Source organism: Lissotriton vulgaris, chromosome 1_1 (assembly GCF_964263255.1).
Source record: "Lissotriton vulgaris chromosome 1_1, aLisVul1.2, whole genome shotgun sequence".
Taxonomy (NCBI): Eukaryota; Metazoa; Chordata; class Amphibia; order Caudata; family Salamandridae; genus Lissotriton; species Lissotriton vulgaris.
In genome coordinates, this window is record NC_141685.1 from 1,807,272,293 (window position 1) to 1,807,296,439 (window position 24,147).

At 47.4% G+C, this 24,147-nt stretch overlaps 1 protein-coding gene across 1 annotated transcript in view; it reads left to right on the forward strand.

The window, feature by feature from the left end:
* Window positions 1-24,147, forward strand: part of UTP20 (UTP20 small subunit processome component) — a 1,022,377-nt gene that overhangs the window by 540,417 nt on the left and 457,813 nt on the right. The window contains exons 33-35 of the mRNA XM_086919130.1: window positions 3,165-3,308; window positions 4,115-4,168; window positions 9,340-9,492. Coding sequence (XP_086775256.1) covers window positions 3,165-3,308; window positions 4,115-4,168; window positions 9,340-9,492 — 351 coding nt within the window. The remainder of the gene's footprint in view (window positions 1-3,164; window positions 3,309-4,114; window positions 4,169-9,339; window positions 9,493-24,147) is intronic.

Sequence of the window (24,147 nt, forward strand, 5' to 3'; positions counted from 1 at the left end):
GACAGCGGCCCTCATCCTCCTGGACCTCTCCGCAGCGTTCGACACTGTCTGCCACCGCACCCTAGTGCAGCGCCTCAGCAACATCGGAATCCAAGAGAAGGCACTGGAGTGGATCATCTTGTTCCTCGCCGGAAGAACCCAGAGAGTCCGCCTACCCCCGTTCAGATCCGAGGCCACCGAAGTCATCTGCGGCGTACCACAGGGATCATCCCTCAGCCCCACCCTCTTCAACATCTACATGAGCCCCCTCGCAGACATCGCACGCCAACACATCCTCAACATCATCTCCTACGCCGACTACACCCAGCTGATCCTCTCCCTCACCAACGACCCCGCAGCCGCCAGAACCAGCCTACACGAAGGGATGAAAGACGTCGCTGAGTGGATGAAGAACAGCCGCCTGAAACTGAACTCAGACAAGACGGAAGTCCTCATCCTGGGATCATCGCCCTCCGCCTGGGACGACTCCTGGTGGCCCCCCGCCCTGGGCACCACTCCCAAGCCAACGGACCACGCACGCAACCTGGGCTTCATCCTGGACTCCTCCCTCTCGATGACCAGACAAGTCAACGCCGTCTCATCATCATGCTTCAACACCCTGCGCATGCTCCGAAAGATCTTCCGATGGATCCCCACCGAAACCAGGAAGACGGTCACCCAGGCACTCGTCACCAGCCGCCTGGACTACGGAAACACCCTCTACGCCGGAACCACAGCCAAACTTCAGAAACAACTCCAACGCATCCAGAAGGCCTCCGCACGACTCATCCTGGACATCCCCCGACACAGCCACATATCCGGCCACCTGAGAGACTTGCACTGGCTCCCCGTCAGCAAGAGGATCACGTTCAGACTCCTCACCCACGCACACAAGGCCCTCCACGACCTGGGCCCCAAGTACCTCAACAACCGCCTGACCTTCTACACGCCCACCCGCCAGCTACGATCGACCAGCCTCGCCCTCGCCGCCGTTCCACGCGTCCACAGAGCCACCGCCGGAGGAAGATCCTTCTCCTACATGGCAGCTAAGATATGGAACTCCCTCCCCATCCACCTTCGGCTAACCCAGGACCATCTCTCCTTCAGGAAGCAACTCAAGACCTGGCTTTTCGAGCAGTAACGGACCCCTCTCCCCCAGCGCCTTGAGACCCTTCCGGGTGAGTAGCGCGCTATACAAATGTCATGATTGATTGATTGATTTCATTGTGTCTGTGAACGTAACATTACCTTAATTTAGTTTGGATATCACTAGATATATAGTGACATTTTTTAGGTCTTCCTCGACGAGGAAGGGTTTAATTGTTTTGAGCAGTTTAAGGTGATGACATTTATTTTGGTATTCATGCTCTGGCTCTTGTCAAGTGTGAACCCCAGTGATTCAGTGCAGTCAATGATTGCTGGGCTGCCATTAAGAACATAGCTATGGATGACCCATTCTTGAATTGGTGGGGAGTTGCCTTTTGGAGAGAACATTAGGAATTACATTTTTGGGGTATTCAGCTTTTGGTGATTTATCAATAGCTAGAGTTGGACTACTATTAATATTTTGTTCAAATGTAGCATATCACTGATTGGTGAGATTGTTAGGTACAGTTGAGTGTCATCTGCATATATGTGATATTTAAGGTTAGCTTGTTTGAGGATTGCTGTCAGGGGTTCTGTATAAAGGTTGAAAAGTGTGAGGAATAGTATTGAGCATGTGACACTCTCTGGTTGATAGTGGATGGACTAAAGAGAGTCTTTCTTTTCGATTATTTGTGACCAGTTGCTGAATGTGGCAAATCATTTAAGATCTATACCATCAATGCTCATGCATGATTCTAGGGTGTGTATGTGAGCGTGTCATAGTTGATCGTGTCGAATGCTGAAGAGAGGTCAAGTAGTATGAAAAGACACAAGTCGCCAGAGTCCAGTATCTTATAGATGTCATTGATGGCATTCATTGAGGATGGTTGTTTCTGCTCGGAAGCCTGTTTGGAAGATGTCAAGCAGGTTATGGTTTTCTATGTGTTGACTGAGTTGGGCTAGTATTCTTTTTCATGGGCCTTTGCTAGGAATGGTAGGTTGCTCCCGGGTCATACGTTGTTCATGTACTCTGTTTCAACTTCTGGTTCCTTGAGGAAATTGTCACCTGTCCTTTAAGCATTCAGTAATATTTTCTTTAAGAGAGAATAGTAACTGTGGAAATACAAGCCTTTGATGAATTAAATAAACAGGTGTCTGTGGTGAAGTTCTTTTGATCTAGTGACAACCTTATTCCTGGTCAAACAAGTCATTTAGAAGGTTGGAAAAATGAAAGCAATATCCTGATATCACTAATTTCAGGTATACCTACATACAAGACCATGTACTAGAATTTTATTACACCTCTGTTCCCATGCAGTTTGTGCCTTCATGAAGAAACTATGCTCAACAAAGAACAAGGGCTAAAGTGATTCCCTAAATGCCTTTGATTTGAGTATGACCTTATGCCATTTATTGCTGGTTCTCTGTTGTGGTGGTGTATTGAAACCTTTAGCCTCACTGCATATCTAACTCTTGAGTACGGGTTTGTGTTAGCTCTGACAAATGGATAAATAAACACATGTTAACAGTGTATTTTTATTTAAGGGTTTGCCCTGTTTTCCCAATCTGAAAGCAACTGAGTGGAAGCAGTAATAATAGCATGAGATAAAATGTAGAACTGATGTTGAAGAGATGGTAAATGGCTCAGGGATCTTAATCCAGGCTGCAGTTTGAGTAGCTTTACCCACTACAGGGAATGCTAACAGCAGGCTACTGTCACAAATGGAAATTCCCAAAAATCTTCATTCTGTGATACTGTGTTTCTGTGTAAATTACTGTACTCATAGGGCTACTCTACATAATTAGGGAAGGCTTAACGTGGAGCCCTCTTGCTGCAGTAGATGTAAATATCCATTATCCTGCTGCAGTTCCCCGTAAACCTGCTCGCTGTTCAGAGTACAGTCTCTATCAACCAATATTCAATAAACTATCTTTTCTCACTTTCCTTACACTGCTTCAATTATCTTTTTCCAAATAACATTTGCCGCTATAACTTATAGAATGGCATTCGTTAACAAACTTTTGGCAAGTTATATGTTTGTGCTACCTTTAAATGTAAACTGTATATCACATCAGAAACTTGATTTTGAATTTTACAGGACACAGAGATTGACATCTTGGAGACTATACAAAACTTGATGAGGCACTGTGTTAATCCAACCAACTTCCTCAAACCGCTGGGCAAACTCTTTTCTATTGTTCAAAACAAGCTTTCTCGGGAGACACTCTGTTCAACTTTCCAGGTAGGAAACCATCTGTCATCAGAAGAAGCCCCTATGAAGGTAGTGTTACAATTTGGTGTCCTGTTGATATGAAAATTATATAATGTAATTTGTAGTCTCCATACTGCTATCTGGGCTAATGTTGATGGACTGTACTCCTCGTGTAGATTTTGAACATAGCTCCTTTGTGTAGGGTTGGAGCGTTCCATTAGATACATTTTGAAAGTTACTACTTTTGTTCAATATTTAAATAAAAATGATCTGCACCCAGTAAAGCTGGTGGTTTTCTTGCTTCAAATAAACATATGATTCTTAAAGATTTCTAATCTTAAGAGAATAGCAGAAAATTAACAATTCCAAACTTAAAGGTGGTGGTGATGATGGCGTTTTTAGAGCCAAATGATACATCGCAAATTCATGCATTATGTGCTAACTCTGCCTTTGATATTGGCTGCGCCTTACCCATGTTCTGCTCTTCAGTAGAAAGTAATAATTTAAAATAAAATTAACGTTTGGGTATCTGTTGAACCAGCTACTTCCACTACAAGTCCTTTTCAGGTACTTCTCTGTTCCTATACTAACCCTGTTCCAGGTTTGAGTAGCCCATTCGAGTAGTTGGGCTGTTCGACTTCATTGAGGTGTATCAACCTATTGCCAGTTTCGTGGAGTATGCCAAGCTTTCTATATCTTGAGACAGCAACATTTTGCTCTTTAGACAGCCAAAGCTGGAACATCAGGACAATTAACAAAATTGTATGGTACAATAACTTAGAATTTACTTAGTGTAACCATGTCCATTTATTTAATCCTCTTCATTTTTCCCACAGGTTTTATCTGAATTAGACATTGAATTAAAGTGTACGACAGACACTGTTGTTAAGGTATGTAACAATATTTGTACTTTGTTTATTATGTTTCAATCTCACTGCATATTTGCAGTAGATTTAGTTTGCCATTGCCATGTTCTTTAACACATGAGGATCAATACCTTTGTGTGCTGAAATTAGCATTGGTGCATGTTTGGCTCTCAATGAGCCACTGCTTTTTTAAAGACCATTAAATTGCAATTGCTTTTAATCTCAAGAACAAATTCTGTCGTCTTTTGAACTAAGATTTTGTTTGCCAGCTAGATATGTGTGCATTTTCAATGTGTAATCCACTGGGAGGTGTCTTTATACTATGTTAGTTTTGCAGGGGTACACAGGTAATGTTCAAAACAAAGAAGTACATTTGAAACCTCTTAAGATTTTCAAATGGTAAATGTATTGAGAAATTCAGTGGACCTTCTGTTGAAGAGAAAAGGTCCGTCTGTCACTAGGTCTGTTTTGTCCTGAACAATCTTAGATATTACCCTTGAAAGCAGTGATAATGCAATGTTGCCCACCTCCTTTCCTTTGTTCTCTGCATCAGTGATGTCTCTCCAGACATAGTTCTGTCAATCTGTAGTTGAATCAATGAAATTACATTCACAGAAATAAGTACAATTTGCATCAGGATTCACATAAGATCATATTCACAGCAGTCGGCAGATACATACAAGGTAGTTTAACCAGAGAAGATGACAACTCTTTTCAGGGTGAGAATTAATTGTGCATGCCCATCATCTCTAATACGCCTACATTGGCTGCACTGAATGTACAATCATACAGTGACCAAACAACATTGATAGTGGTCAATGAAGCAAAAAAGTGATTCACACATACAAGAAGCCATACTTCGAGATAATACCTATTCTGAACTAACATGCTCACCATCAAAAATATGCAGTCAAAACAGTACATATTCAGATTGGACAACTCTGTTCTACATTATTTTAATATTTTTGTAATATTTAAGAATGTTGGTTTGCACTCATTGTACCTTTGGAGAATGAGAATATAATTTTCCAACAATATTAATCACCTGTACACTTGCAATTGAGATGTATCAATTACAGAAGTTATATAGTCCACTCTACAATCAACACAATGTTTATAAAACAAATTTCTTGTAGCTAGGCTGAGGTTTCTTTTTAAGGTTCATATTATGGTAAAAACTGTCCAGATTGTAGGTGATTGCAGATTGTTAGCTCCACTGTTTTTGCTTTTGGCCAGTATCTGAACGAAAGTCAGCCTTTTAAGTACAATGACTAGTGTTGTCTCCATGCACTGCCAGCATTAAGACAGGTTATGTCTACTCTTGCGTCAAATTATGATTTGTGTGGAAATGTGAGAAATATCAAATTAAAAATAAACATTGGCGTTCTGCTGGATGCATCTTCCTGTAGAGTCCTTTCATTATGACTACTCCTTCCAGGCTTCTGACTGGTCTGGAATATTTCATTCCCAGCAATGACTCTCTAGCATCATTGGGTGGTGCCACACCGCTTCAGCTATGACGCCACATCCGGACGCAACATCACTGGAGTCTATCTAGCACCATCCGGCATGCTGTTGTCAGTTCCTGTCTTTTCATACCTCATCCAAAGCGCTCTCTTGGTGTCTCACCTACATATTCCTTAGCTGTTCTGCAGAAGCTTGGTCAAATGTCTCCTCCAAGGACTTCAGGCGTCAAGCTTTGCAAATAGTGCTGCAAGAAAATGTCCATTTCTGACCCTCAAAACAAATGTATGTAGTGTCTGGGCTTGGGAAATAACAACTCGGCTGCGCCTCCATGCACATGAAGGCCATCAGGAAGCAGGAGGCCAAGCTCTTTTTGTCTAAGGTCCTCAGGGACACTCTGCAACAGACTCAATCATCCATAGGTAAGTCACTTTACAGTAAATGTTCTCGTGGGATAACATTCACTAGAAGCAGAAAAAAGTGGCATAAGAAGGACAAGTCATTATTTGCCCGATGTAAGAGACCTAGTTCTCGGGCTGTTTAGTGTCTCAATCTCATTCTCAGATGCCAGACTCTTCTTTTACACCTAAGAAGTCAAGAAGTGGAGTTTTTTTGTTCTTCTGTGAGGTGCGCAGGCCAAAGCCTTCTGACTAGCAATACTGAATCTCTTGAGGAGAGCTCTGAAGCCCTCTGGGCTACTTCCTAAATGGTCGCCTATTCATGCCAGCTTGGGGTGACTTGGAGATCCCTGACCCAGACTAAATGCCTTCGCATGCTTAGACCCTGTCACCTGTGGCTACTGTGCTGATCCTGGTCATGAGAGCCCTTTGTTGCTGCATTTGAAGTCTATAATGACACCGCTCACAGCGCCGGCCAGAGAATCGAGAGGGGAGAGTATCATCCATGGGGTGAAGGAGAAAGTCAAGGCATATTTTAACAATGGACCAGATTGTGAGTACCTCCCCAGGGCACACAGTGTTGGTAGAAGAGATTTGGTTTAGTTTCAGATGCCCTGGTTATGTAGAAAGGTTGTGGCTGCATGGAGGATGATGACTCCAAAACTGTTCATCTCCAGCAACCTTACAATACTTATGCTGGTATTTATTTGGACTTGCAAAATGCCAGTGGCTTTGATACTTCACCTGAAAGGAGGAGGTCTCCTCTTTTTCAAAAGTGATTTGAAAGACAATAAGGTCTTTAAAAAGGATTTTGCCTTTTGCGGAAGTGAAATCTAACATTCTGACAGAAATAAAACAGTCCTCCACACGTTCTTGCTCTTGTTTTATGAAGCCTTTCTAGACTCTTAAGGCCTGCATGGAAGAAGCCATTTTTGGACCCAGCAGTCCACATGCAGATTTCCACACCCCATAAGATTCCTTTGTGTGACCCATACTTTTTGTCCTCCCACTCATCTCTCGAGATTCTAATGGTTGACTTCAACTTTAAAAGAGAACCTAAATGCCTTCCCAGCACCTACCCCGCATAGGGAATCCCAAAAGCTTGACGCCTTGGGTCGCAAAGTTTTTTCCATAGTAAGCTTTCTCATTTTGTTGGCTCTTTGAAACATGATCATGATAGACTGCTGGGTGATGCAGAGGATCCTTTGGGGCTAAGCTGTTCCCTTGCTGTCCTCCCCATTACATCACCCCTTTCCTATGGAGCATGTTTGCCAGCTCATTAGTCGATCCTCAAGGCAGAAGTCCTTGTCAGCAAATATGGCTATTGACGTGATGCCATTAGAAGAGGGGCATACATTTTTACTCTCTTTATTTCTGTGTCCCCTCAAGGATGAAGTCCAGAGGCATATCCTGGATCACGGTCTTCTAAGCCTGTTTATCTGGAAGGACAGATCTGTGAAGCTGGCACCTGAAACATTTCTTGTTGGCCTTTAACTTAGAATCTTGGTTGGCGTTGGCCTCCAGGATACCTACTTCCATCTTCTAATTCTCGCTACCCACACACTGCTTGAGGTTCATGGTGGGATCCTAACACTATCAGTTTGCAGTCCACCTGTTCAAATTAAAGATAGCATCACATATCTTTATGGAGGTGCTAGCAGTCGTGGCAGCTTTGCTGTGGAGTTCCAGAGTTATTCTGTTCCCGTACTTTGATTGCTGGCTGGTATTGTGGAGTCCTCAACTCAGGTCCTGGAATATCTCAAGCAAACAATGGCTTTTTTCTGCCACTTGGGGTTTACCATCCGCACCCAGAAGCTTCACTTCATTCCTACACACAAACTGACCTGTTGGGTGGTGCACTGCTCAACCTGCCTGAAAGCCTTCTGTTCTCCTCAGAGGATCATGTATATTTGGACAAAGGCTCAGATGTGTCTGACTCAAACACTGATTCCTGTTATGATGTTCTTTTGACTGTTAGGCCTCATGACCCCATGTGTCATGTTGCTGCCTCTCATCCGATGGCTGATTATAGCCCACCCTTGGTATTTGAATAAGCAGTGACTGCAACACAAGGCAGTCTCTTTGTGCAGATATTCTAGTCAGTAGATCAGCAGCCGCACTGGTGTATGGACCCCTCTTACCCTCCAAGGGGTCACCCATTCAGTCCTCCAAAGACTCAGGCTATTATGACTGTGGACGCTTCCTTTTCTGGGTTGGCACATTCATCTGGAAATCTGTGTTCAAGTTGATGCACAGTTGCATGATTTAACTTCCTGCTCTGAAAACAATTTTCTTGGTGGCGATTACTTCTGCTTGAAGTGTTGAAGAACTACAGGCCCAATCGGTTCATCCACCCTTCAGTTTTCTACCTCGATAAGTTGGTACTTCGCCACTGTCTTACTTTCTCACACAAGTTGGCATCTGCATTAAAAATGATTCTTATTATTACTCTTCCTTCTTTGTTACTCTTCCACATCTAACCAAGGAAGAGAAACATTTGCAAAGTTCCTCTACAGGATAGCGTTATTGACAAGAGTGTTATAGGCTTTGCTTTAGCTAAAAAGGAAAGACTGTAGCTTCACCTAGTGTCTTGCTCTGTATCAAGATATGTAAGATATGCTAGGCCCTGGTCAAGGAAGTCCCTGTTGCGGGCATTTGTGTGCATTTTGGGAGCATTGCTGCTTCAATTGCTCTTTCCAGAGGACCCAGTAGTTGTAATCTGCTGGACAGCTATGTGGTTGTCGTTCCATACTTTTGCAAAGCACTGCTGTCGCGGGTACACAGGGACAGGTACTTTACCTGTATTGCGTTCAATAATTATATTTCTAGTGAATACATAGTCTTCCCACATATTCCTTTCCACTCTCCCTCCTCCTTTGTCATTGTTGTGGCTCTCTGAATTCCTTTATACATACCCCTATGGCGGCACAGAATGAATATTAAGAACTGTTGCCAATGTATTGTTTGGCCCGTAATATACTCCGGTGATATCATGTCCAGAGACATTATTGTGTGAAGCTGTGTGGTGGTACCTGGTGGAGCTGGTGAATCTTAGCTGACGAACAAAGTTTTCTTGACCAGCCTGAAACCTTAAAGAAGTATTCATAAGTTGAACATTATGTAACCACCGGAAATCTTGTTACTGAAGGTGAGAAGCATTTTAATGATGGACAGTTTTATCACATGGTAGTAAATTTGCAGAGTTACATATTCCTTCATGGCTGAGACATTGTTTCTATAATGTTTGCTGATCGATTACTACAACAAAGGGTGCATGTGAAACTCATCTCATGGGTTTAAATTAATAGTGTTTTTACTTTGTGTTTTTATTAGTTGAATGCCTTTGACCGCAGACATCTAGATGAAATCCATTTTGACGTACGCCTCACAGCATTCCAAAATGCAACTTCACACATCAAAGCGATGGAAACCATGGATATGAACTTTATAATCCCAATCATGTACAATTGTTTCTACACCTTGGAGGTTAGTTTTTCTGACTATCTCTTATTAACTTCTGCAAAATGCTGTTAAGGGTCTTCCATGATTGTGTCTGTGTGCTTTTGTTACCTTAAGTGTCCAAGTGTCTCTTTGTATGTCCTTGTATTTCAACTTGACTTACCTTACCTCCATCTATCATGTATTTCCATCTCTTAATCTGTGGGCATTTGTATTTTGTTCCTCCACTGTTATTTCTTTTGTTAAATGTCTTTAAAGAGTGAAAATCTCTAAAGAGGCTGTGAAAAACAGTAAATCAAAATAATGTAATGGATAGTGAATATGCACATCTATAACTAAAATACAAACTCAAATAGAAAAGAGCAGATAGGCTGAAAGGGTTTTTCTGCTTTCCAAAATGATGCCTAAAACAATCCATTCTCAGTCCTCTGAAGAATTACTGGGGGATTGGTGGCATGTTGATAGAGAATAGTAGGAAATTGAGAAAATTCAAAGCTGAAAGGCCTGTTTGTGAGCTTGTACCGTTCTGACATTTAGGATCTCTGATTTTACAATGTGTAGAAATAAATACTATAGGAAACAAATGTAGCCAAGTTAAGCTTTCTTTCCTTCCTTTCAATATAACCTTTTAGGATCAGATCTTCTTATTAAAATGTTTCAATATACAAACAACCTCCACTACCACAAGAGGCTGATGGATATTTCAATTCAATGTAAATTTAGCCATTGTCAACATACCACCAAATAAGAATACAACCACAATAAACCCTCCTCCCTGTCCTGTTTCCATCACCATAGGTATCATGGATGTGGAGAAGTGTGGCTCAATGGTTAGAGCGGCAGACCCTGCTGCAGAGGTCTAGCCCGGGACCAGGGTTCAGTTCCTGCCTCGGCGGGTCTTGGGCTCAATTTCCGCTGACCTGATAATTCTCGCCTCGGTGCCTATTCTAATCATGGGTCCCACTCTGCAACTCTGGGCAATAGCTTGCTTGATCTCCACAGCGGCCCCAACAACCCTAGGATGCCTGGCTTCACCTTGGAGGTGCCCAGGAGTGGGCACTTCACAGGGAAAAGCCAGGAAGGGTTCCACAACGGTGTGCGTACAAGCGCCTGAGATACCCCTTCGGGGGTCAATTTTGGCGCTATACAAATACTACTACATTTACATGGAGTGCTCTTATCCCATCTGGGGCATATTCTTGCCTCCCCACATCTCCATACTCATTTTATGTACTTGGGGTTCAGACACTCATTTTGTTTACTCTGATCCAGTGATTCTAAGTACCCTCGAGTACCTAGTGCAGGTAATCGCCTTAAATTCTGCTGCCAAAAACATTGGTTCGAGGCATGTGGGCTGCTGAATTCAAATCTATGCATAGATCGCCGCCTAGTGTTGGGTCCGGATAATTGCACATTGTTGTCCCAGAAGAGTCTTCGAAGTATCACGGGATAGGTGGCTCCTCCCTTGGACTACAGTGCGCATGGGCATCGACTCCATCCTCAGATTGTTTTTTTCCGCCATTGGGTTCGGATGTCTATTTGTTAACTCAAGTTCGGAATCGATAATAAACTTTCTCTTTGGCCAAAAGGCCTTTAGTTATCGTCGGTACTGTCTTGCGATGGGTACCAGTACTTGTTCCTGCTCTGTCCCAAGCCGGACATCAAGAGGAGCCGCATGGCTTTTCGACACTGAAGGCCCGGTCGACGCCAGAGGCCTTATCGACGATCCATCATGGAACGGAGCCCGTTCAAGAGATGCCCCGTTTGCAACTCCAAGTATCCTCACATCGACGTCCACCCGGTGTGCAACAAGTGCCTGTCTCCGGATCTCGATGAAGCCAGCTGTATGGCTTGTTCTCGGTTCCGCTCCAAGAAGACGATTCGCCTGACCCAGTGAACATCTTCGATGCCGAGGAAGATGAGGGAGTCGAGCAGGAAGATCAGGAGAACCTGTCTGATTCAGCATCGGAGATCGACTCCAGTTACGACGCAGATGTAGAAATGGTCGATACTGAAGACGTCGTCGACGAGGTAGGAGGAGACGATGAGACCTTCTCGGCCATGGAAGATAGCTCGAGCGAGGAGCTAGGCCCAACCGTTGGTACGGGGGCCGTAACTAAAACACTCGATAAGGCTCAGGTCGAGGGATCGCCACATGGCCTTACCCAAGATCGTACACTTGGTTCTACAGCCCCGCCTCAAGGCCAGGCTATGGACATTTCTAACGAGCCATCGGTTGACCGATCGAAATCGAAACCAAAAGCATCGGTGTCTACACAACCGAAAGCGCTGGACGCTAAATCGAAACCAAAAGTGCGTATCGCTTTGGTCAGTTCGAAAACCTCTGAACTATCGGCACCGACAAAGCAGAAGAGTGTTATCGACCCGGTGAGGTCGCTTAAGGGTGTCGAGCCGAAGACCGGAGCACCGAAGAAACTGGTCAAGGACGTCGACCCGAAGAAGTCGGTTCCGAAGGCCGTCGACACAGACAAGGGACTCAGAACTCAGAAGGTACTTGATCCTAAGCGTCGACCTGACAAAGCTCGAAGCAGTACAGGCCTCGAGTCCACACCCGGAGGTGGCTTGAAGGAACCCGTCGAGTCAACACAGCCATCCGCCTCCTTTTCGAAGCAGGTGTCAGACTCGCTGAAACGGATTAAAGAGAAGGCTACTACTGTCGGACCAAAGGCTACTCCACCCCCGAAGTCGGTCAGTAAACCTCCAAAACCGTCGGCACCCATCCAGTTCACATTGCCGCCGAAAGTGGTGCCTAAGGCCTTTGCCCGAGGACGGCCGTCGAAGCGACCAAGAAGGTGTCCGTGGGGCCGAAACCTACAACTAAGGAGGTGGCCACCAAGCATCGACAGCCTCTGCCTGAAGATCAGTCGAGGCAATTCATCGACGCCGAGACGGGTAGACTTTCTATTTTCAAACGAAAGATCACCCCTGAACAGCTTATGGAATCATATAGAATTCCATTGAAATAAAAGAGGGATTCTGCTACGTCACCTCTTCTCTATGAACCTATAACACCACATGGGCAAGACACTGCCCCTATCTCACCCACATACTCGTATGTGGAGGCAGGGGAGGGTGACAATGAAGAGTACAGTTATCCTGTAGACACTGATCCTGAAGATCACGCTGAACCCTGGACAGACGCTGCTGACCCAGGAGATCCACAAACTGCCCCAGACAGTCATGTCTATGCTGTTAAAACCTCACCTACTGAAGACACTGCTGCGTTTAATGCCTTTATTGAAAGGGCAGCAAAAAATCATGATGTCCAGCTCCCTGCTGACCCTGTGGAAGAGGATTTTTTGTTAGACACCTTCTCAACCTCAGAGAGAACTGTCAAGACTCTGCCAAGGCTAAAGGGTGTCCTAAAACATGCTGGAGACATTTTTAAGGAGACCACAAGGGCAAGGGTGATAAACCCCAGAATTGATAAGAAATACAAACCGGCACCTGGGGACCCTACGTATATCAAGGGGCAGTTGCCGTTGGACTCTCTGGTTGTTTCGAATGCCCAGAAGAGGGCGAACTCGCAAACAACGGGTGATGCAACTCCAGCTGACAAGGAATCTAAAGTGCTAGAAGCATCAGGGAAAAGGGTGGCAGCTCAATGGGCCAATATCTGGCACATCTTCAACACACAGGCACTCTTAGCCAGATATGACAGGGCTCATTATGATACACTTGAAACCCTGTTACAACACTTGCCAGATGAGTATAAGGAGGCGGCAGAGATGCTAATACAAGAAGGCAAACTTATATCAAATGCATCTATCATGTGTGCGCTGGACGCGGCAGACACCGCGGCCAGGGCAATTAATACAAGTGTGATGTTACGACGACATGCCTGGCTGAGAATCTCCGGATTCAAGCCAGAGATACAAACCACCATACTGAATCAACCTGTTAACTCTGATCACTTATTTGGCCCGGAGGTGGACACCACCTTGGAAAAAATCAAAAGGGACACTGAGACTGCAAAGTCTATATGGGGCTCTACAGTCGCAGCAGTTCAGGGGTGGTTCCTTTCGTCGCTCCAACAATAGAGGAAGTTCCAGAGGCCAGCTGTCCCAGCAGACACAATGCAGTAAAGGAGGCACGCAGACCACCTACACCAAACAGAGTAGGGGTGGCTATCGTGGAAACAGCACCAAGGGCAGAGGTCGTGGTAACAACAGCTCCCGATCCTCCGCCACTAACAAACAGTGACGTCTTGTCACTGCCCCCCGACCATTCCACACCGGTCGGGGGGAGACTGCAACAGTTCCTGCCGGTCTGGAAATCCATCACTACAGACAGGTGGGTGAGGCAGCTTATCCAGTACGGTTATTGTCTGGAGTTAACATCCACTCCACTCAACATACCCCCAAGACACCGTCCTATGTCCACAGAGCATTTGCAATTATTGCAGCAGGAGGTAGTCGTCATGCTGCAAAAAGGAGCCATAGAGCTCGTACCTGTGGAAAAAAAAGTACAGGGTTGTACTTGCTGTACTTCTTGATCCCAAAAAAGGACGGGTCCCTCAGACCCATACTGGACCTCAGACCCCTAAACCAGTATATTCTATTAGAACACTTTCACATGCTCACATTACAGCAGGTTCTACCGTTAGTCAGGGAGATTTCCTCGCAACATTAGATCTGAAGGATGCATATTTCCATATACCGCTACACCCGTCACACAGAAAATACCTCGGGTTCACCATTCAGGATCAGCATTATCAGTTCAAGGTCCTCCCTTTCGGAGTGACGACGGCGCCCAGGGTGTTTACCAAGTGACTGGCAACAGTGGCTGCACACCTACGGAGACAGAACGTTCACGTCTACCCTTATCTGGACGACTGGCTTATCCAGGCGAAGTCGGCCCAGCAGTGTGCGAACCACATGTCCCACACCATTCACCTTCTTCACGATCTGGGGTTCTCACTGAATTATCCAAAGTCCCACTGTGAGAAGTTGGCCTGGTATATAATGCTCACTAGTTCTAGTGATCACTTTGTACCATGCCAAGCAACCCTTATGATGATGGTTGTAATTCAACCTTGTAGACCAGTTATCCTAGTGGTAACGTGGACAAAGCAGTCTTAGGCTAAACTCTGAAAGGCATGTGAAGCCAGCTGTTATACCATACACAACCCCCTTGAATACCAAATGAAAGGGACACCACACAGATATATATTGAAAATATATATTGATTTATTAACTATTAAAATCCCCTGGACTCTTTATGAGCACAGAAGCACAAGCGTTAAATCACAAGACAGTTTAAAATACACAAAAGTTGCACAATATGGATGAGCCCTAGGGGCCACCTAAACCATATACTAAATAAGTGGTATAAGGGATACCAGGAGGAAAGTGAAGAGGCCTAGGGCCTGGGGAATCGCTGGAGCTATTCGAGACTGGAGTTAACTAAGTCGGGAAAGGCCCACGGGACTCGGGTGCAGTGTCCAAAGTGCACGCACTTCTCAATACAAAGTCTATGGTGCGTAAAAAGCACAAAGTTAGAAAGTTAGGAACCTTCCGAGTGACCTACGGAGCTGAAACTTAAAACACAGGCCCTTGGGATGTGTACCAGTGCAGGAGCACCGGCGGAGCTGAGTTACCTCACCCACAGGAAGCGGGTGCACAGGGTCGAAGATGTGTCGGGTTTCGTCACGCTGGTCGATGGTGCTTGGAGCAGGAGATGCTGCAGGCGGCTCGATGAGAAGAGTTCCGGTGGATCCAAGGGTGGATCTGTAGATGTGAAGACCTGAAAGCAGAGGGGACAGTGTTCAAAGTCACTAGCCAGTGACTGCCGTGGAACCAGAGTGGAACCAGGTGATGTCGGGTGCAAACAGGCGTTGTCGGGTAGCTTCTTTCTGCAGCCACGTGGATACCCGGGGTCGAGGACGTCCAGGAGTCGGTCACGAGCTGTCCCACGTAGGCTTCTCGCTGTTGGCGGTGTCGGCGACCTGATCGGAGCAAACAGGCCTTGGCAAATGCAAGCCACGCAGAAGTTGAAAGATGCTGTTCACTCGGACCAGCAAGGTCAGAGCGGGTGCTCCTTTTCACAGGAGCTTGGGTAGGTCTGGAGCAACCAGACCTGCTGTTTAAATCTTCGGGTTCGTCGCCAAGATGGCCGCTGGCCGCGTGGCTAGTGGCCGGGATGGCGCGTCGAGTGGCACAATGCAAAAGGGCCCCACGCAGATCGTGGAGATGCTGGAGGGCTGATCTTCGGTGCAAGGGCTGCTCGGTGGTGGGGGTTCTCAATCCCCAAAGCACAACGTCGAGGATGCCTCAGAAGCTGCGCAGTCAGCTTTTCGGGTGTCTTCCAAGAGGTCCGGTCCCACGTCACTCGGTGCCTCCACGGGTCCCTTCTTTGCAGGGACTGTGGATCGGGCTCTGAGAGGTCTGGGAATCTGGTTCTTGTCGGGCTCTGGGCTCGGGCTCCGGCGGGAGGCGGCGGCAAAGCAGACGTCGAGTTGCTGGTTGGTACCTGTGTTCACAGGGTGGTCACTCCTTGGCCACAAGGGAGATTCTTCTTCAGTCTTCTGTGCAGCAGAATGTCGAAGTCCAGTCTTCTTCTTAGTTTTAAGTTGATTTCGGGATGATCTGCTGTGCTGTGGCACTGCTCCCTCTCTTATTCCAATCTGAGGGGTGGATCTCCTGCTAGGTCCCTCCCCTATGGGTGGGACCAGGAAGGGGGTGGTTACACCCCCTCTCCTTTGTCCAGCTCCTCGCCAGGACTGGGGCTGGAAAGCCCCAGAACCGGTTTGGGCTGGCTTATGCACAGGGACACCTTGTGTGCCCCAGGCATGTCTCAATCTATTCAGCCCTGTCCTACCCAATACACAAAACCCTGTCTGGGGTGGTGCTCGCACCTCCCCAGGCAGGAAACCCTTTGTCCAGGCCCTCCTCGCTGGAAGGACTCCCAGCAGCAGGAGGTCAGACATGTGTCTGTGGTGGCAGCATCCATTTTGTGATGCTGAGGCTCTGTTTAACTTTAACCGGGGTTAAGGCTACACACATGTCGTGTCCCTCTAGAAGGGTGGAATGCTATCCCCGTCGCCAGAACTGGCGAGGGGATAGTATTCCAATTTGTATGACACCTTACTCGACATGTTTTGATAAAGCCAAACCAAAGATAGCAAATAACCGCGAGGATTATAATGCACTTAAGAGTATATGGTATGGCAATATCCCGGAACAGCTTAGGGAGTGGTTCCCGACAGCTGCAGACAGGCTCAGCTCATGCTAGAGCACCATCTCACATATTTCCAAGCACTCTGCCTCCAGGATTGATGAGGCCTTCCATAGGAGTGGCTGATAGGAACATATGTGTCCAGTTTAGGGTTAGGCACAGGCATACTGTACCTAAGTAAGAGGTGAGTACACCAACTTACCCCAGCTGATTGATCAGCCAGTTGTGTCAAATATGGAGGCCAGGCCAGGGGTGGCACAATACATGCTGCAGCCCCTGGTAGGCCTTGGCTACACCTATGCCCTGGGTACCTATGGTACACTGTTACAGGGGCCTATAAGGTGAACCAATTCCAATTGTGTTATGCACCTAAGGTACATGGAGTCCATTTTAAGGAGAGAGCAATCAGCCTGGGGCCCTGAATAGCAGGATCCCAGGCCAACTAAGTCAAAAACCAGCTAAACACCAGGCAAAAAGTTTGGGGGTAACCATAGTCAGATATCCACCTTCCTACATAACCCCCCCCCAAACGAAAGGAGATAAGGCTATCCTTGACCAGGTAAGCCTATATTGCCTAAGTGGCCATATAAGGAAGTACCAGCTCTGGCTTGGTAACCCCCTGTCTCATGGTCCACTAAGCAATCCCTCACCCTAAGGGTATCTGAGGGTCTCCACCATAGGGAATCTCTACCTGTGGTGTGTCTTTGCAAAGTCAAAGGCTGGTGTTGGGATGGAGTACTGAAGTGAGTTTCCTCTGTAGGGCTCAGCTTCCTCCAATCACTCTCCACCATGTGTGCCTTTCTTTCTCTGACTGAGTTGCACTGTGCTCTCAGGGTCAACCTCTGGCTACCTAAAGCTGGAGGCTGGGTCCCTCTGTTTGGCTTACTGGAGGGACAGGTCAGGTTTGGGGCCTTTTGGTCCCAGGTTTGGCTGTGCCCAACAATATCCATCCGGGGGAGGTCCCTAACTACTTTTAAGGGGGATCCCTCAGGAGTTTTTAAAGTTTTCACCTCACTAGGGCTACTAGTTTCGGTGCCCCTAATCTGTTGATGGGGGTGCTTTATTTGACAGGGGGCCCTTTGGGTCTCACTGTCCTTCTTGTCCTCTGCAGCCCTGGGCTGAGTAAGGCAAGGTAGAGAGGGGCAGGTTACCTGCTCCAGACTGGGTCCCACCTGAGAAGGGTCCACTGCCATCAGAGGCTCCGTTAGGCCAGGCCTAACAAACTCTGGGACAGTTCCTTCATCAGGGGTAAGATCAGTTCCCTGAGGAGGCTGATCCTTTCCTAAAGTCTGGTGGGAGGGAGATTTCTCTTCCTCCTCAATGCTCTCTGTTTGGGTTGAGTGATCCATCATTTCAGGCTTCACTACCCATGTATCAGTTTGAGTTTGGGCTGTGGCCATCACAGCCCCACCAACCTTTTCAGGAGGAGACTCAGTTTGGGTATGGGCTGTTATCAGTACAGCCCTGCTACTCTCTTCAGGAGGGAAGTTATCTAAAGATGGGGCTGAGGTTTGCTCAGCCCTCCCAACCTTTTCAGGAAGGACATCTTGAATTGGGGCTGTAGCCATTACAGCCCCACTAACCTTTCCATGGAGATTTACCATTCTAGAATGGGTTTGCTGTTCAACCTCAGCCCAGGCTGAGATTTCCAAATCATTACCCAGTAGGCAATCTACAGGCAAGTTTGCTGACACTGCCACTCTCTTTGGGCCAGTGACACCTCCCCAGCTAAGATTGACTACTGCCATGGGCTGATTGGATTCTATGCCATCAATGTTTGTCACCTGATACCTGGCATCAGGTAAAAGTTGCCTTGAGGGGACTAGACATTCAGCCACCATGGTGATGCTAGCCCCTGTGTCTCTGAAGGCCTCCACTTTCAAGCCATTGATGAGGGGCTCCTGTCTATACTTGCTCAAAGTGTTTGGGCAAGCTGTGAAATTGGCAAACCCCATGCCAGTCTCATAGACAAGAGTATCTGAGTTAGGGGACCTGGATAGGCCAGAGTCCACCTGTCCTCCAAAGGTAAACCCACCCAAATTCTTGGGGGTGCTCCCACCACCTGGGGGACCACTGCTAACAGTGACAGGAGGTGTTGGAGCCTTACCTGGAGGTATATTCTCCTTATTGCCATTCTTGGGACAACAGCTATCTGTTTTGTAATGCCCCACCTGTTTACAGGTATGACAATAAGGCTTTTTCTGGGATGTAGAAGTGTCTTGGGACCCACCCCCATTCTTGGAGTTTTGGGGCCCTGGGGAAGTCTTTTCCTTACTTTTATCCCCACCCTTCTCTTGAGGCTTGGTAGTCTCTTTCTTTTGGTCACCACCCTGGTTCTTAGGCCTGATCCTGGTTCTGACCCATTTGTCTGCCCTCCTACCCAATTCTTGTGGGGAGGTCAGATCAGAGTCAACCAGGTGCTGATGTAGAAGCTGATTTTGACAATTACTTAAGATTTGCTCTCTCATAATTAAATTATACAATCCTGTATAGTCAGTAACCTTACTTCCCAGCAACCAGCCCTCCAGAGCCTTAGTGGCACACTCAACAAATTCAGACCAGTCCTGAGTCTGTGTCTTCTGGGTATCTCTGAACATTAACCTGTACTGTTCAGTGGTTAAGCCTAACCCATCAATCAGAGCACTCTTCAGGACCATGTAGTTTCTAGAATCCTCATCACTAACTGTGAGGAGTCTGTCTCTGCCTCTACCTTCAAAGGAGAGCCACAAGATTGCTGCCCACTGCTCCTGAGGGATCTGCTGTACCATGCAGGCTCTCTCAAGTGCAGTCATCCATTTGTGGATATCATCCCCAGCTTTGTAGGGGGGCACAATCTTACTCAGGTTTCTTGTATCAAAGGACCTGTCTTTATCCTTCTGGATATTGCTGCCACCAGTGGATCCTAATCCACTCTCTCTAGGCTGTCTTGCTCTAGCAAGTTTCTCCTTGGCCAGGGCAACCTCTAACTCTTGCCTCTGGATCCTAAGCTCAGCCTCTCTCATCTTGGCCTCATGTTCCCTTCTCTGAGGGCTAGTCATCTCCTTTCTGGAGTGACCATGAGAGCCTCTAGAGACATGGGAGGTATTGGATTCACCTGAGTGATGCCTTCTCCTCCTATGGCCCTGGTTAAGTCCACCTGAGGGTCTGAATGGGTTGTTACCTGATTCATTCCCAAGTTGACTTAAGTTAGCCTGGTTCAGTCTGCTGACCAGCACCTGACTATCTCTGTCATCATCTGACTCACTGCTTTCCACCTCCTCATCCTCTTCTTCTTCCTCTTCCTCTATATCTACTTGAGGAGCTCCAGTGGTGGAGGCATCCTCATCTACTAGGATGATAGGGGCAGGGGGGTCTACAGTGTCATCCTCTGAAGGATGGCCTCCTTCAGCATCCCCTGTGGGGTTTGCTTTAGAGGTCTTTAGAGCCTCAGACTGATCCAAGAGCTCTCTTAGGTGGTCTGTAGTAGGGGAAGGCCCTGTCTTCAGACCCCTTAAGACACAAAGCTGTCTTAATTCCTTAAAGGGAAAAATAGCAAACTGGGATGGTGCCCTTGGAGGGTCACTCTCAACAGGAGTAAGTCCACTGGACCCCTCTGTTCCAGACATTGCTCTAGTGTGGGTGGATGTGTTGCAATCTACCTACACTGGTGTTTACCTACTAAACCTATCTAGTAGTTGTAGCTAGGGTGTGCTACTCCCTTTGCTCTACAACAACTAAGTTCAGTAGAACTTAAGTATACTAGTCTTGTTTTATATGTACCTAGCAGGTACCTGTGTGATCTTTCAGATGATAATCTCAAAGATTGTAATGGTAAAACAGCAAGCTCAGATCCCAATCCGCTGCTCACCAATGTGAGAAGTTGGCCTGGTATATAATGCTCACTAGTTCTAGTGATCACTTTGTACCATGCCAAGCAACCCTTATGATGATGGTTGTAATTCAACCTTGTAGACCAGTTATCCTAGTGGTAACGTGGACAAAGCAGTCTTAGGCTAAACTCTGAAAGGCATGTGAAGCCAGCTGTTATACCATACACAACCCCCTTGAATACCAAATGAAAGGGACACCACACAGATATATATTGAAAATATATATTGATTTATTAACTATTAAAATCCCCTGGACTCTTTATGAGCACAGAAGCACAAGCGTTAAATCACAAGACAGTTTAAAATACACAAAAGTTGCACAATATGGATGAGCCCTAGGGGCCACCTAAACCATATACTAAATAAGTGGTATAAGGGATACCAGGAGGAAAGTGAAGAGGCCTAGGGCCTGGGGAATCGCTGGAGCTATTCGAGACTGGAGTTAACTAAGTCGGGAAAGGCCCACGGGACTCGGGTGCAGTGTCCAAAGTGCACGCACTTCTCAATACAAAGTCTATGGTGCGTAAAAAGCACAAAGTTAGAAAGTTAGGAACCTTCCGAGTGACCTACGGAGCTGAAACTTAAAACACAGGCCCTTGGGATGTGTACCAGTGCAGGAGCACCGGCGGAGCTGAGTTACCTCACCCACAGGAAGCGGGTGCACAGGGTCGAAGATGTGTCGGGTTTCGTCACGCTGGTCGATGGTGCTTGGAGCAGGAGATGCTGCAGGCGGCTCGATGAGAAGAGTTCCGGTGGATCCAAGGGTGGATCTGTAGATGTGAAGACCTGAAAGCAGAGGGGACAGTGTTCAAAGTCACTAGCCAGTGACTGCCGTGGAACCAGAGTGGAACCAGGTGATGTCGGGTGCAAACAGGCGTTGTCGGGTAGCTTCTTTCTGCAGCCACGTGGATACCCGGGGTCGAGGACGTCCAGGAGTCGGTCACGAGCTGTCCCACGTAGGCTTCTCGCTGTTGGCGGTGTCGGCGACCTGATCGGAGCAAACAGGCCTTGGCAAATGCAAGCCACGCAGAAGTTGAAAGATGCTGTTCACTCGGACCAGCAAGGTCAGAGCGGGTGCTCCTTTTCACAGGAGCTTGGGTAGGTCTGGAGCAACCAGACCTGCTGTTTAAATCTTCGGGTTCGTCGCCAAGATGGCCGCTGGCCGCGTGGCTAGTGGCCGGGATGGCGCGTCGAGTGGCACAATGCAAAAGGGCCCCACGCAGATCGTGGAGATGCTGGAGGGCTGATCTTCGGTGCAAGGGCTGCTCGGTGGTGGGGGTTCTCAATCCCCAAAGCACAACGTCGAGGATGCCTCAGAAGCTGCGCAGTCAGCTTTTCGGGTGTCTTCCAAGAGGTCCGGTCCCACGTCACTCGGTGCCTCCACGGGTCCCTTCTTTGCAGGGACTGTGGATCGGGCTCTGAGAGGTCTGGGAATCTGGTTCTTGTCGGGCTCTGGGCTCGGGCTCCGGCGGGAGGCGGCGGCAAAGCAGACGTCGAGTTGCTGGTTGGTACCTGTGTTCACAGGGTGGTCACTCCTTGGCCACAAGGGAGATTCTTCTTCAGTCTTCTGTGCAGCAGAATGTCGAAGTCCAGTCTTCTTCTTAGTTTTAAGTTGATTTCGGGATGATCTGCTGTGCTGTGGCACTGCTCCCTCTCTTATTCCAATCTGAGGGGTGGATCTCCTGCTAGGTCCCTCCCCTATGGGTGGGACCAGGAAGGGGGTGGTTACACCCCCTCTCCTTTGTCCAGCTCCTCGCCAGGACTGGGGCTGGAAAGCCCCAGAACCGGTTTGGGCTGGCTTATGCACAGGGACACCTTGTGTGCCCCAGGCATGTCTCAATCTATTCAGCCCTGTCCTACCCAATACACAAAACCCTGTCTGGGGTGGTGCTCGCACCTCCCCAGGCAGGAAACCCTTTGTCCAGGCCCTCCTCGCTGGAAGGACTCCCAGCAGCAGGAGGTCAGACATGTGTCTGTGGTGGCAGCATCCATTTTGTGATGCTGAGGCTCTGTTTAACTTTAACCGGGGTTAAGGCTACACACATGTCGTGTCCCTCTAGAAGGGTGGAATGCTATCCCCGTCGCCAGAACTGGCGAGGGGATAGTATTCCAATTTGTATGACACCTTACTCGACATGTTTTGATAAAGCCAAACCAAAGATAGCAAATAACCGCGAGGATTATAATGCACTTAAGAGTATATGGTATGGCAATATCCCGGAACAGCTTAGGGAGTGGTTCCCGACAGCTGCAGACAGGCTCAGCTCATGCTAGAGCACCATCTCACATATTTCCAAGCACTCTGCCTCCAGGATTGATGAGGCCTTCCATAGGAGTGGCTGATAGGAACATATGTGTCCAGTTTAGGGTTAGGCACAGGCATACTGTACCTAAGTAAGAGGTGAGTACACCAACTTACCCCAGCTGATTGATCAGCCAGTTGTGTCAAATATGGAGGCCAGGCCAGGGGTGGCACAATACATGCTGCAGCCCCTGGTAGGCCTTGGCTACACCTATGCCCTGGGTACCTATGGTACACTGTTACAGGGGCCTATAAGGTGAACCAATTCCAATTGTGTTATGCACCTAAGGTACATGGAGTCCATTTTAAGGAGAGAGCAATCAGCCTGGGGCCCTGAATAGCAGGATCCCAGGCCAACTAAGTCAAAAACCAGCTAAACACCAGGCAAAAAGTTTGGGGGTAACCATAGTCAGATATCCACCTTCCTACACCCACCTTCAGCCCACCCACGTACGGCAGTATCTGGGCGCGACAATAGATACTCTGGCAGCCAAAGCACAGCCAAATTCAGTGAGGATCAACAGCATGCAATTGCTGATACAACAATTCCAGCACGAGTGTTCATGCAGTTGATAGGCATGATGGCCTCCTGCATCTTCATAGTCACGCACGCGAGACTACACATGTGTCCGCTTCAGGAGTGCTTAGCACGTCAGTGGAATCAGGCTCACGGACAGTTGAAAGACCTAGTGTTGATGACCGGTCGCGCATACAGCTCTCTGCATTGGTGGAATCCACAAAACCTTTGCAGGGGCCGACCGTTCCAGGAGCCTGTGCCACAGATTGTTCTGACAACGGACGCATCTCTCCAGGGATGGGGAGCTCATGTACTCCACTACACAGTGCAGGGACAGCACATCACAGCAGAGGAAGATGCACATCAACCTTCTGGAACTGATGGCTATCTTCATGGCGGTGAAAGCATTCAAGGTACATCTGTGCAACAAGGTTGTGTTGATCTGGACGGACAACATGACGGCCATGTACTACATACAGAAGCAGGGAGGTATACACACTCTCCACAGTTGTCTCATCTGGCTCAGAGCATGTGGAAGTGGGCCATTCAAAGGAACATCTTCCTCATGGCGGAGCACCTCCCGGGCAAGGACAATCAGATGGCGGACCTGCTCAGCAGGTACAGCCACCAAATGCACGAGTGGGAGATACATCCATCAGTACTCCAGCCGTACTTCCAGCAGTGGGGTCATCCAGAGATAGACCTGTTCGCCACAAAGGAAAACGCCAAATGCCAAAGCTTTGCCGCCAGGTTCCCACACCCACAGTCGCAAGGAAATGCGATATGGATGAACTGGT